General features: G+C 54.5%; 2 protein-coding genes across 2 annotated transcripts; one reads left to right on the top strand and one right to left on the bottom strand.

Moving 5' to 3' along the window:
- Nucleotides 1-10,774: 10,774 nt before the first annotated feature.
- LOC125534492 (uncharacterized) lies at nt 10,775-11,416 on the bottom strand. The gene has a single exon (XM_048697704.2). The coding sequence runs from the start codon at nt 11,318-11,320 to the stop codon at nt 11,009-11,011; it is 312 nt and encodes a 103-aa protein (XP_048553661.1). The 5' UTR covers nt 11,321-11,416; the 3' UTR covers nt 10,775-11,008.
- Nucleotides 11,417-12,668: 1,252 nt separating this feature from the next.
- Nucleotides 12,669-13,980, top strand: LOC125534490 (acetylserotonin O-methyltransferase 3-like). Its single transcript, XM_048697702.1, has 2 exons — nt 12,669-13,432; nt 13,544-13,980. The coding sequence occupies exons 1-2, from the start codon at nt 12,689-12,691 to the stop codon at nt 13,850-13,852; spliced, it is 1,053 nt and encodes a 350-aa protein (XP_048553659.1). The 5' UTR covers nt 12,669-12,688; the 3' UTR covers nt 13,853-13,980.
- Nucleotides 13,981-14,431: the final 451 nt, after the last annotated feature.

Genomic DNA, 14,431 nt, shown 5'->3' on the forward strand with positions numbered 1-14,431 from the left:
GCGTCGTCGAGCGGCTCACTGGACTCATCGGACGTGAACTCGCTGCCGACGGCTTCCTCCCCCCGCCCTACGGACGACACCGAAGTGTTGTCCCAATAGGGTCCAATCCGGGAGGAGGTGGTCCTGGAGGCGCCGCAAGGCGACCTCCCGGACTCCAGGAGTAAAGGGGACAAAACCCCCCAGGGCTCCAAGTCCGGCCCTAGGCCGGACACCGCTCCGGAACCTTCAAAGGTTCCAGAGTCCGGCGGGGAACCTCCTTCCAAGAGGAGCAAACCCACCGCAGCGGCGACCTCCGTCCAACCGGAGGCGCCGGACAATATGTTGGAGGCTCTCCAAGGCGCCTCCATCGACGAGGGGCACCACACTATTATGAGTGTGGTGATCCAGAAGGTTCAGTCCGCCAAGAGCGGACTGACTAAAGCTTGTACAAGCCTTTTAACAGGCTTTGAGGTAAGTAAAGAATGTGTAAATAACATTACCGCATAGACAGTAGCCCCTGGATCTCTGTTTGGCATTCGGAAAGAAAAGTAGAATAGAGGATAAAATAAAAAAATCACAGGAGTCTAAAAAGAGTCAATATGCGTGTGCAGGCTTCCCTACTGGCATCCGCCGCACTGACTGTGGAAGTGGAAGTGCTAAAGCAGAACCTCGAGCGGTCCGAGCAAGAGCTCGGACGTGCCAAGAAGCAGCTCGAGGACAATGAAGGTAGGAAATACCTTATGTATATATAAAAAGCTGCGATTGCAAAAAATGACAGGATTATCATGGCTATTGTAGGGGCCACGTCTGAGGTGGCGACCCTGAAGCAAGCGCTGCTCGAGGCCGAGAATAGGTCTGCCGCGGAGCGCGTGAGCGAGAAAAGTATGAGCCCGAGGTTGGCAGGGTGCGGCAAGAGCTCCAGGCTCTCATGGAAAAACATGAGAGTTTGGAGCGTGACTCAAGGACGCGAGCGTCCGAGCTCGCGGCGGCTACTGAAAGTGCCAAGTCTGCCAAGGCCGAATCCCAGAAGACCCTCCAGGAGTTGGATGAGGTGAAGAAGATAGCGGCAGGTAAGGCATTCTTTATGCAAAGTAAACACATAAGCGTGAGTTACTTGTTACTTACCCGAATCCGGAGTTCTCCGGGCGTGTTCGCAGACCTTCCCCGAAGTGTATCTGATGCCGCCGCATTCTATCGAGCCGAGGAGGGCAGCTCGACGGAGAAGGTGTTCTGTTCTCAGTACGCTGAGGCCGGACACCCCGTGCCCCTGAGCGACCAGTTGAAGCAACTGGTCGAGCTCCATAAGGCGGCCGAACAAGCCATGAAGGGCCTCATAGTTCGGCTGTGGCCTGGAGAGGCTCAGCCTGGGAGCTATTTCGGACTGGTGCGGCGGCTGGTGGAGGCCTGTCCCAGGCTCGAGGTCATCAAGCGCTCCGTCTGCATTGAAGGTGTCCGTAGGGCCCTTGCCCGTGCGAAGGTGCACTGTGGCAAGCTGGATGCTGAGAAGCTTGTGAAGGACGGGCCACCGCCGGGGAAAGAGCATCGTAAGCCCGAAAATTATTATAAGGATGTTCTGAAGGGTGCCCGCCTTGTGGCGGAGGAATGTTCTATGGATGTAATTTTTGAGTAAAACTCGCTCGTTTTGTCCTGTGCGCTGAAAACTTGTTCATATGCGCTTAGGAAATGCTGTTTGAATTTAAAATATTACCTTCTGTGCGGCTATTTATCAATACTGATAGATGGCGAGTCGTCGGCTTCTGCCCCCTTGCCGCTAGTGCTGGGGTGTTCGGGGATAAACCTGAGCGCTCTTTTTCCCATATTTGGGTCCTTCGAGGGAGGCGCTCAGCCCGTCAAACGAGGCAATCGGACTATAATGCGTGAACACTCTCACTTAGCCATAGAATTCTATAATTTTAAATTTGGGCGAAGCCCCTAGTATTCGGAAGACCGAATTCGGGGCGCTATCCATGCCTTGGCCGGATAGAGCCGGCTCCTCGCCCTAAGTGGCATAAGTCTTTAGGGAGTCGAAAAAACCTCTCGAACAGCAACCAGCTCTCGCCTCATCATGACGGTCAGTTTTAGCTTTCTCCATTGAGGTGCTCGACCCAGCTCAACCGGGGCACAATCGCAGTGGTTCTCCTAGTGCTACCTTAGCCGATATAGCGGAACGTAAGGCACCAAAACATAGGAGCCGGGCAAACCAAACTATTGACCCAAGACATGATTCGGAGCCGATGCATATAATGCTATAAGTTCGGGGTGCCGTACTTGTTAAAGTGTTCGAACTTCTCACACCATGTTGAGGGGTACGGAAGCCCCTGGCGTATTTTGGCCGTACCAAAGTGTACGGGTGCAACATGTCGTTAAGGAACATATATAAATATATAAAAAAAGTAATGCAAAAATAGACAAAAGCTATGCATTGTTTATTAAAAAGGGCTGCGATCAAAGCAGAACGATACAAATAATGCGATAAGCAAAAGGTTGGACTATGTAACATGTCCGCTCCAGGGGCAAGCTGCGGAATAATGTGCGAAACAGGTATACTGCTCGTGATAAAGACCACCTGGGAGTTCCGTAATGCGGCGTGGCTTGGCTGCTTCCCTGGTTCTTGCATCGTTTGTGCGGCAACTGAACTGCCGAACAGGCCTTCCGAAGAGTGGAGTCCTGAAAGTAAGAGAAAATTTAAAAAATCGGCAGCCCCTGGTGCGGTTTAAGCCGTGTTTCGGGTGTGCCGTGGTGGTGCCCCTCCCCCTGTGCCCATGGTATCTCTAGAGCGTAGTTATGTACGCGAAGTACTGGCGTCGCCTTTTTGCGAGGGTTCGGGTTGGGGCCGCATTGCTACGCCTGCTCGGATCGTGCCAGGCGGTCTTGTTGTAGGTTACTCCGGGCGCGTTTGACGGTGTCTGGTCGTTTAGTGGCCGGACTGGAGAACTGCCTAAAGAGGCTGCTTTGAACTTCCGCCGCAAGGGCCGCCGTGTGCTCCTCTGTTCGGAGGGAGCGTTCGGTGTTTCCATTGACCGTAATTACTCCTCGAGGGCATGGCATCTTGAGCTTAAGGTATGCGTAATGCGGTACCGCATTGAACTTAGCGAATGCGGTTCGCCCGAGCAGTGCGTGATAACCACTGCGAAACGGGACTATGTCGAAGATTAACTCCTCGCTTCGGAAATTATCCGGAGATCCGAAGACCACTTCAAGTGTGACTGAGCCTGTACAGTTGGCCTCTACACCTGGTATTACGCCTTTAAAGGTCGTTTTGGTGGGCTTAATCCTCGAGGGATCTATGCCCATTTTCCGCACTGTATCCTGGTAAAGCAGGTTCAGGCTGCTGCCGCCGTCCATAAGGACTCTAGTGAGATGAAATCCGTCAATAATTGGGTCTAGAACCAATGCAGCGAAGTCGCCGTGACGGGTGCTAGTGGGGTGGTCCCTTCGATCAAAGGTGATCGGGCAGGAGGACCATGGGTTGAACTTTGGGGCGACTGGCTCTATCGCGTATACGTCCCTTAACGTGCGCTTCCGCTCCCTCTTGGGGATGTGGGTTGCGTATATCATGTTCACCGTCCGCACTTGTGGGGGAAAACCCTTCTGTCCCCTGTTGTTCGGCGGCCGAGACTCCTCGTCGTCATCGCTCTGCAGCCCCTTGTCTTCGTTTTCAGCGTTTAGCTTGCCTGCCTGCTTGAACACCCAACAATCCCTATTGGTGTGATTGGCCGGCTTTTCGGGGGTGCCATGTATCTGGCATAAGCGGTCGAGTATTCGGTCCAAACTGGACGGGCCCCTAGGATTCCTTTTGAATGGCTTCTTCCGCTGACCGGATTTAGAGCCTCTGAATCCGGCATTAACTGTCGTATCCTCAGCATTGTCGCCGTTAATGCGGCGCTTCTGCTTGGTTCGACGCGACCTGCCACCACTGTCCCTGGTGTCCGAATTACCAGGGTTTTTGGTTATATTGTTTCTACGAGCAAGCCAGCTGTCTTCTCCCGCGCAAAAGCGGGTCATGAGTGTCGTGAGTGCTGGCATAGATTTCGGCTTTTCCTGTCCAAGGTGCCGGGCTAGCCACTCGTCGCGGATATTGTGCTTGAAGGCTGCTAGGGCCTCAGCGTCCGGACAGTCGACCATTTGATTTTTCTTTGTTAAGAACCGTGTCCAGAATTGCCTGGCCGATTCATCTGGCTGCTGAATTACGTGGCTTAGGTCATCGGTGTCTGGGGGTCGCACATAGGTGCCCTGGAAATTGTCGAGGAATGCGGCTTCCAGGTCCTCCCAACAACTGATTGATCATGTTGGCAAGCTGTTAAGCCAATGTCGAGCTTGTCCTTTAAGCTTGAGTGGGAGGTATTTGATGGCGTTGAAATCGTCGCCGCAGGCCATATGGATATGAAGGAGATAATCCTCAATCCATACCACAGGATCTGTTGTGCCATCATATGATTCAATGTTTACAGGTTTGAAACCCTCGGAGATTTGATGATCCATTATTTCGTCTGTGAAGCAGAGTGGGTGTGCGGCGCCTCTGTACTGGGCTATATCATGACGTAGCTCCAGTGAGCCTTGTCTACTGTGCTCGGCCCTGCCGAATTTGTGGTCGGCTTGACGGATGCCGTCTCGAGCCGTTGGGCGCCCACGCGATCCGTAGATCGATCTTGTTTGTTTAGCCTTGTCCTCCAACATATCTCGTAAGTCCGACGCATAGTCCCGTGCCTTGGTACGGGGTGCGGCTTGAGTGGAGGGCCGAGAGGCCTCTCTGTCGCGGCCACGAGGTGGCCGGTCGGCCGCATCGAGTGCTTCCTCCTCTAATTGGGGTAGCAACCTGCGCTTTGGGTAGCTCTTGGAGGGGCGTTCGAGTTTATGCTCTTCGGCCGCAAGGACTTCAGTCCATCTATCAACTAGCAAATCTTGATCAGCTCTGAGTTGTTGCTGTTTTTTCTTGAGGCTTCTTGCCATGGCCATAAGCCTGCGTTGAAAACGCTCTTGCTCGACGGGATCCTCTGGCACGATGAATTCGTCGTCGTCGAGGCTTGCCTCGTCTTCGGAGGAAGGCATATAATTATCATCCTCGACCTCTCTGTCTACCGCTCTCTCATGAGGGCTGGTTTCTCCATCCTCCTGTGTTAAATCTTGCTGGAGGGGGTTTTCTTCGGCGCTTTCCGGAGTGTTATTATCTCCCGTGCTGGAATCACCGTGTTTGTTTTGGCGGGATTTTGAGCGGCGCCGCTGACATCGGCGCTTAGGCTGTTTCTTGGAGGGGTCATCCTCCGTTGTTCCATCGCCATCTCCCTCATTTGGGATGTCCATCATGTATATGTCATACGACGAGGTGGCTTTCCAGGGCCTAGTAGGTGCTGGTTCTTCATTATCTCCTTCATCGGCGTCCATACCGTCGATGTCTTTGTAGTCGAAGTCGAGCATGTCGGTTAAGTCGTCGACAATGGCTACAAAGTGGGTGGTGGGTGGGCTCTGAATTTCTTCATCGTCCGAATTCCAACCTCGCTAGCCGCAGTCCGGCCAGGGCTCTCCTGATAAAGAGAGAGACTTCAGTGACTTCAGGATATCGCCGAAAGGCGAGTGCTGAAAGATGTCCGCAGCAGTGAACTCCATGATCGGCGCCCAATCGGATTCGATAGGCCGGGGCGCGGAGGGTTCGGAGTCCGAAAAGGAGTCCGGCTCCTTGGAGTCATGAGTCTCGCGGAGTGCGGGGCTGGTGTTCGGCTCAATCGCCGTTGGGATCGCAGCCCCCGAGGTGGCGTCCAACCGCCCATCCTCGATCGGCGCAGTTGGCTCCGAATTAGGGACCGGAGCCGATGCGGGTGCGGCCTCCAGGGCACTGTTCAGTGGCAGAGCTAGATCATGCTCGTCGGGACAGTGCGGCGTGCTCGGCAGTGGCTCGAATCCGTCGAAGATCAAGTCACCGCGGATGTCAGCCATGTAGTTAAAACTTCCGAATCTGACCTGACGGCCAGGGGCGTAGCTTTCGATCTGCTCCAGATGGCCAAGTGAATTGGCCCGCAGTGCGAAGCCGCCGAAGACGAAGATTTGTCCGGGGAGAAAGGTCTCACCCTGGACTGCATCGCTGTTGAAGATCGTAGGAGCCATCGGGCCTGACGGCGACGGCACAAAGGAACTATCAATGAAAGCACCAATGTCGGTGTCAAAACCGGCGGATCTCGGGTAGGGGGTCCCGAACTGTGCGTCTATGCCAGATGGTAACAGGAGGCAGGGGACACGAAGTTTTACCCAGGTTCGGGCCCTCTCGATGGAGGTAAAACCCTACGTCCTGCTTGATTAATATTGATGGTATGGGTATTATAAGAGTTGATCTACCACGAGATCAGAGAGGCTAAACCCTAGAAGCAAGCCAACGGTATGATTGTTGATGTGTATGTTGTCCTACGGACTAAAACCCTCCGGTATATATAGACACCGAATAGGGTTAGGGTTACATAGAGTCGGTTACAATGGTAGGAGATCTTCATATCTGTATCGCCAAGCTTGCCTTCCACGCCAAGGAAAAGTCCCTTCCGGACACGGGACGGAGTCTTCAGTCTTGTATCTTCATAGTCCTGGAGTCCAGCTGAAGGTATAGTCCGGCCATCCGGACACCCCCTAATTCAGGACTCCCTCACCCACGCCGGGGTCCGTGGCCACGGGTACAAACGGAGAGGGGATAACGTGGGCCGCCTGCCCGCGCCCTCCTCCCGCCCCACCCGCCGGCGCAAACGGAAGAGCCGTCGGCGAAGGAGAGACGGTCCTCCTGACCGCCTGGGACGAAGGAGGGGCCAGGGCCACCTGCCCCAGCCCCCCTCCCAACACCGCTGTTGGCGCAGGCGTCGCCGCTACAACCGGAGTAGCGGGAGCCGAGGCCGCCTGCCTCGGGCTCCCTCCCCTGGCGCTGGCCGACTCCAACGTGGCCGACCTCACCGGCGTAGGGAAATGGAGGGGGGAAGTCAAGGCCTCCTGCCCCGAACCCCCTCCCTCCAACACCAGCTCAGCCTCAGCAAACCGCACCGGAGCCTCGACCACAGGAGGAACAAGGGAAAGAGAAGCAACCTCCGGCTCCCCCACCCCAACTCCATCCAGAGTCCTCACCGATGGGGCCCTCACCAAGCGTCCAGGCACAGAACCGCCAGCTCCCTCAAACTCCAACAGAGGAAGCGTGCGCTCAAACATATCATCAGAGTCTACCCGGTCACTCCAAAGTCTGGGCGGCGCAGATGCTGGATCAAAGGACCCAAACCGCAACGAAGTCATAGGCACCGAAGGTGATGCTGCCGGCTCAACCCCGGTCCCATCCCTGGGCAACTGAGCATTTGGGCGAGAGCTGTTAGACCCCTCTCGTGTGGACTCATCAGTCTGTGCCCCATTGGCTCCCGCACCGCCGTCTCCCTCGTGCATATCAACATCATTCCCATTAACTGCATCAGCAAACAGATCAGGGTCCTCAAACTCAATCTCGAGCGGGGAACACCTCTCCCCTATAAGTCCAGTTGACCACATCAGGCACGAACTCAATATCCAGAATACTGACTAAAAGCTGGGCCACCCCATGAGCCCGGGTAAAAGCCATATCAACTCTCTCCGTCTTCCCAACCATCATACCCAAACTGGCCACAACTCGAACATCCTGCAAAGGCTTAGACGGGGCCCCTACAAACCGCAACCAGACCTGCGTAAGCGGCTTTCCCTTAGGCTCCACCTTCTTCCACTCGTGAAACTCCAGAATGCACGAAGTGCCAGGAACTCTACACAAACCAAAGCTCAACAGCCGCTGCAAGTCATCCACCGTGGGGAAATCAACCTTAAAAACCTTTTCCTCGAGACCAACCAGCTCCCACCGAAAGTCCCCCGGAGCCAGCTCCTGAAGCCTCCACACGATCTGAGCCTTAGTCACCTCGCCCTGGGTAGCTTTCACAACCCCGGTGGTCAAACTCTGGGTCTCCTCCGGAATCTCTCGCGCAGCCGGTGACTCAGAGAACATAAGCTTAGCACAGTAGACTCCATACAAAGTCAGCGACGGAGCCTGGTCACGCAAGAACTGGCACTCCCCCGAGGCATGTGCCGGCTTGCCACACGGCTCACACAGCTCGGCCATGCACTCAGCAATAAAGTGGCCCTTCTCCCCACAATGATAGCAAAGCATCTTTTCCTTCTTGCGTGCATACTTGGACGCCCTCTCAGCATCCGACCTGTCAGTAACCTCTGCCACAGTCCCAGTCGCAGGAACCTCAACACTGGCCAAGGCAGTCACCACCTCCATCGCCTGGGAAGGAAGATCAGTGGACGCGTGATCGGCCTCCAGTGCTGACGCCATGTGCTCAACAACTGCCTTAGGCGGAGGCGGGCGACGAAACCTCCCACGGCCCCCTCCCCGACCACCACGATGACCCCGATAGCCTCCTCTCTGACGGTAGTCTGGGCCTGTGGCTCCTTCAACAAATCCGCCTGGAGGGCCGAGAAACGGTCTGTCGGCAGACCCATCACTCTGCCAGGCATGGCCACGACCTCCTCCCGTGGACGAGGAACCACGATGCCGTCCCTCACCATACGCATCATACCCGTCATCCCCCACTGGCCTCGGGGCGGATCAGTGGGCTCTCTATTGGTAGAATACTATCTTGTCTGAGTTGGACCTGACCGGTTTTGCGCCGGCCTCGCAACGTGATGGGGCGGAGGTGCGGCCCGAGGCTGATTGCTCGACGGCAATGGCACGCCCCCAGAAGACCGAGGCCCTCCACCACGGCCAGCCGGAACCACACCGGCAACGCCCGGCGCCTGAGGCCGGGGCCCACCATGACCCGCCGCCGGCTGAGCCACAGATGCCGCACCCGATGCCGGAGGCCTGAGCCCGCCTCTTCCGGCCGTAGCATGGATGGGTACTTGCCCCGGTGGCCGAGCGCCCACAAGGCCAACGCCGCGACCCTGGGTGCCCGGCGGCACACCACCGCCCGCCGGCGGCCTCTGGCCAGGCTGCCCCAGGGCCCCGCGCCCCGCGCTCACCGCCGGCGGCAGTGCCGCACCGCCCGGCTGCGGAGCAGCCCCACCCCGACCAACAGCAGCAGCGGCCGGCTGCTTCTTAGCGGGCGGCGCCGCAGCCCCGCGGCCTGCCATGGACCCAAGAGGAGGAATGCGCGCCGCTCTCCCCGGGCCACAGCGGTGAAACCCCGGCGTGCCTCCCCTGCGCAAACTAGGGCACAACGACGGCGGCCGAACGTACGTGACCTGGAGATCGATCGCACGCATGCAGGGATTATACGGTCGCCCCCACAGAATCCTCGTTAGGCTGGGCCACACACCCAGTTAACGGCCCAGGTGGATCTGCCGCGCGATGGGCCTCATACCCATCGGCAGGCCGGCCCACGTCTCCCGATGCCTGATCGGGGCCACTGAGGCCCAATATCGAATTCAAACGGCGAGACCTGTCGGCACGGATCTCGTTGATCCCTCTGATCAGCGGCGAAGCCCGTCTGGCCGCACGAACAGTGCCCGAACTCGCCACCGGCGATCTTGGCGGCGGCGGCGGCCGGCCAATCTTTCCCCTCTTCTTTCGCGTCACCAAAGTCCAATCATCCGGCAAAAATTGAGACAAGGTCATAGGTTCTCTACTTACCTTAGGGATCGGTCCGATCCAGGGCTTCGTAGTCGGCTTGGAGTTTTCAAAATTTGAGCGACGTCGAACGATCTTAATCATGGGCTCCGGCAACGGCCCGACAGCCGGCAAAGCCATGACTCTGGAGGGGACACACTCCGCTTGATCTTCGTCGTCGCTCTCCAGAAGCACCCAAAAACGTCCTCCCAGTCTTGCCTGAATCGGCTCCGTCAGATCAATCACCTCGGATGCCTTCGAACGTAGGTTTATCTGCACATACTCGCCAACAACTATGTTATAATCATCAAGCTTGAATTGAAGACCTACCTCAATCACATCTCCGACTGGAAGATAATCGCCGGCGAGGACGTCATTCTCCAGATCGAGAAGAACCACCCATCTTGAATGAGGGGTGAATCGAAGCCGCCCTTCGATCCACACACCCGGATCCATCACGAGAGAGAACGAGACTCGCCATTGCGACCACCGGCGCTCCTCCCGCCCGATCTCACGCCTCGGCTCACCACGGCCCCCTCCCGATCCCGTAGACCCCTCCTTTCTCTCCAACGGCGCCGCCGCAGGTGAAGTAGGAGATCTCGATGGGATCAGGTGTGACCCCCCAGCGCTGAGATGCGGCGCGGATTGGGGCGCCGGCGGTGAGAGACCGATCCCCTCAGGCGGCCTCCTCCCCCCCCCCCCCCCCCCCCCCCCCCCCATCTCTCCTCCTAGAAAACGCTTATCTGTACTTTCTGCTTATCTGGATTGATTGCTCTAGTCTTGTACGAGAACTAGGATTTGTGGGTACGAAGAGGCTGTAAGATCGTATGAGGAATGAGGTGTACTGCGATGAGTTGCGATGAGTCGACTGTGTAAAGACTAAAGACTATAGAGATACCGATCATGGTCCGTACCGAGCCTTATATAGGAGTATTCCTATGAAAACTACTTCGTGCTCTGCCACGTCGACATGGGTAGGTGGATAGGGAAGCTCTAGCAGAGACGACTCAGACGAGGGAAGCATCAGAAGCAGCAGGAGAGATGAGAGTAGCAACACAAGTCCAAGGAGATGCAACCGTGCAAGGGAAGAAGAGATTCAAAAAAGGAAGAAGAGATTCAAGATATCAACTAATCGATTGATTAATTGGCGAGGTGGCTGCGAGATGATTCCTGAATTAGCTTCTTGGATGAGCCATGGAGGCCTAGCTCCTAGAAACCAATAACAAAAAAACATTTTTCTTGCTTAAATTCATCCAAACACATTTTTTTTTTACTTTTTTGCATCGGATCCAAACACATTATTGTGCACCAAACATTACATACAAATACAACAACACAAATACATGTATAACCACTTGAGCTTATACGATAACCACATTTCATAATCTCCCCGCAGCTTCTTGACCAGGGAGGCAAATAGGAATGGTAGTAGCTTCTAGAAAATTAACGGCCGCGGCAGCCGAAGATGGCCTGGCAGCCGCTACCGGTGTAGGGCTGCCCCCGGCCAGCGCAGGAGCCGGAGCACGCCGGCCTGCTCGCCTGCACCCCTTTGTAGCTGATGTACTGGTCGCCGTAAAGCACCCTCCTCCGCGGGTACGCCGCCTCCTCGCGCTCCGCGAAGCCCACGTCGTCGTCCTCGATGCCGCGTAGCGTGGGCACCGGTATCGCGTGGGTGGTGCCGGCGAGGACGCCGCAGCTCATGATCAGCGCTGCGGTGATGGAAGCCAAGAGGAGTAGTTGGGTTTGCAGCTTCATTGTCTCTGCTTCAAGTGGTGCTGCTGCAGTGTGGCCCGTGATTCAAAGAGGAGGAGTATATATCACCCAGGGTGAGGATCCTTCCCTTGATAATGAGCGGTTGTTGCGTCAATTATAGAGGAGATGGTTCAGGATGTAGGTGGTTGAGGGAACTCTTTTTTTCTCTTTGCGGATAAAAATTTCATCTAATCATATAGGGTACAGGGTATGAATCATAGTATATAGAAATGATGGGACATAGTTTATCGAATGGATGAGGGAACTCCAACAGCAGCGACACGCCTAACATTGCATGTGATGCTAGACGACACGATCGATAGCGTCCGGCGGGTGCGTGTCCGGTCACCGGCGTGACAGACGAGGTTATTTTTGCGAAAAAAAAAGGGTACACAGCAGAGTTAAATCGCCCAAACCACCAGCAAGCAGAACATTTTTATTTTCGATGGGACCAGGTGGCAAAACTAACACTAACGCTACCTCACAGGGCAACAGAATTTAAAGTTTTCAATCCAACAATACCCTCAAATCCCATGTATCCGTCCGGACCAGCCTTACATTTTCTTGCAGATTCCTAATGTGTATGCTTTTTACCGGCACAATACAATATATGCTTGTATCGGTTAAATTCATCAAAAAATGTATATGTCGAGCGGTAAAGCCCGGGGTTCATATATTATTAAGAAAATATCGAATTGTTGGTCGAACGATGACATGTACAAATTGACTGTTTCCTACTGTATTTCATAGTCGTCGGTTGAAAATATAAAAATGTTCAATCGATTTAAGTATATAGCCAACGGACCTACATTGAGGTCCATGTTTCATATTTTTTTTAGAAATCTTCTCCCTATTTCACTCGCAAAATAAAAAATGATTTTTTGTGTACTTTAGTTTTCCTTTTCTTTTGAATTGGTTTGAATTGCTTACCACATATGTCACATGGTTAGTTTTCCTTTTCTTGTGTGTGTACCTTCTCTTGCCACGCTCCACGCCAGAAACAGGCTCCGGCGAATGCTTGCGGTGCGGGTTGCATGCATGCAGAAGGATGGATGAAAAAACAGATCCAACCGCTCAGAAAAAAAGGAAGGGATGAGGTAGGACTCACACAAAGATTGAGTTCATCGGTCCACCTTGGAGCACCAGCGATCGGCGGTGTTGGCTGGAGCGGCCGAAAGGCACGCGCGTGTCTCCGACGTGCCACTATATCCACGTCCAGAGTCCCGAAAGACACATCCATCCAGATCCAGGTAGATAGACCATGCATGCACAATCATTTTCCTAGCTAGACACTCCTACACGCAAGGCTTACTGTACAAGTCTATAAGTACCTGAGGAGCATAGCAGAGTTCTTGGCACAGAACATATATCATGGCACTACAAGCTCAGCTTGAGCTCTACCACCACGCCATGGCGTTTGTCAGGTCCGCGGCGCTCAAGGCCACCGTGGACCTACGCATCTCCGACGCCATCCACCGCCGCGGAGGTGCCGCCACCTTGTCCGAAGTTGCCACTGAGACCAGGGTCCAACCAGCGAAGCTTTCCCACCTCCGTCGGCTCATGCGCGTCCTCACCACCTTCGGCATCTTCTCCGTCGACCAAGGCCGCCACGCCGATGCCAATGACGTGCGCTACAAGCTCACCCCTGTCTCCCACGTCCTCGTCGGGGACTACAACCAGTCTCCCATCGTGCGTTTGTTTTTGGACCCGTCGTACGTGACCGCTCTCTGCAGCATAGCGGAGTGGTTCACCGACGAGCGGGCGTCTGCTCGCACGCTCTTCGAGGTGGCGCATGGGTGCACGCGAGATGAGATGGTAGCAAGGATGGACACGCGCGGGGAGTACAACGTCGGTGTGGCCGCCGATAGCCGCCTCGTCATGGAGGTCGTCCTCAAGGAGCACCGCGGCATCTTCGAGGGCGTGAGCTCCCTCGTCGACGCCGGCGGTGCCCATGGTGCCGCGGCGGAAGCCATCGCCAAGGCGTTCCCCCACATCAACTGCACCGTGCTTGATCTCCCTCACGCGATCGCAGGGGCGCCTGCCATCGAAAACGTCCAGTTTGTCGCCGGCGATTTGTTTGAGTACGTGCCACCTGCCGACGTTGTTCTACTCAAGGTAATGTACACGTATGTAGAACATGTGTATTCTTTCTTCCTCCAACTTCTTTTTTGACGGGGTCGTTCAACTATTACATACGCACGTGTGCGTCTTCTTCCTTTTCTCCAGTGGGTTATGTGCTTGTGGCAAGACGAAGATGCCGTCAAGGTGCTACGACGGTGCAAAGAAGCCATAACAACCGGTAGAAGCGTCGGAGGGAAGGTGATAATCATCGACGTCGTGATAGGCTCCGGGGTGTCGCGGGACGAAGTTCTTCTCAAGGAGATGCAGGTTCTGTATGATGTCTTCATGATGCGTGTTGACGGGACCGATCGAGACGAGCATCAGTGGAGGAAGATTCTCTTTGAGGCCGGCTTCAAGGACTACAAGATCACTCCAATGCTTGGATATCGGTCCATCATTGAAGTCTACCCTTAAAACACGTGCCTGCCAAAATAGAAATAAATAAATAAGATAAATAAGCAGGATGTACTGTTTGATGTGGTATGTTCATGCTATCCATCGAATAATGTCTGTTTACGCAATAATGTTTCGAGTCCTCCTTCATGGTCGTGTTTTCTAAAGGTTAGAAAATCATCAATAGTGTTCCTGCCTGTAACCGTAAGACAATCGGAGAATTTTCTTTTTGCTAAAAGATGCAATCTGTAACACCCCGGATGTAATTTATCATATTTGTACTACAACTCTTGCCATTTTCGGCTCTAAGTTATGTTATTCCCTCGTGGTTGGGTTTTATCTTCGTTTTGCATTTTGTCCATGTCATGCATTTCATATCATGTGCATCTCATTTGCATACGTATTCGTCTCATGCATCCGAGCATTTTTCCCGTTGTCGTTTTGCAATCCGGCACTCCTACGTCCTCTGGCGCCCCTTTTTGCCTTTTTCTGTGAGCGGTTGTTAAACAATCTCGGAATGGACCGAGATTTGCCAAGCGGCCTTGGTACACCACCAGTAGACCGCCTGTCAAGTTTCGTGCCATTTGGAGTCCATTTGAT

Source organism: Triticum urartu, chromosome 2A, assembly GCF_056163025.1.
Source record: "Triticum urartu cultivar PI428250 chromosome 2A, HENAU_Tu73, whole genome shotgun sequence".
Classification (NCBI taxonomy): Eukaryota; Viridiplantae; Streptophyta; class Magnoliopsida; order Poales; family Poaceae; genus Triticum; species Triticum urartu.

What these genes read in the sequence shown, in the direction of transcription:
- LOC125534492 (XM_048697704.2), bottom strand. Translation starts at nt 11,320, where the DNA reads ATGAAGCTGCAAACCCAACTACTCCTCTTGGCTTCCATCACCGCAGCG.
- LOC125534490 (XM_048697702.1), top strand. Translation starts at nt 12,689, where the DNA reads ATGGCACTACAAGCTCAGCTTGAGCTCTACCACCACGCCATGGCGTTT. An exon ending in CCGACGTTGTTCTACTCAAG is followed by an intron (nt 13,433 to 13,543) that starts GTAATGTACACG and finishes CCTTTTCTCCAG; the next exon opens with TGGGTTATGTGCTTGTGGCA.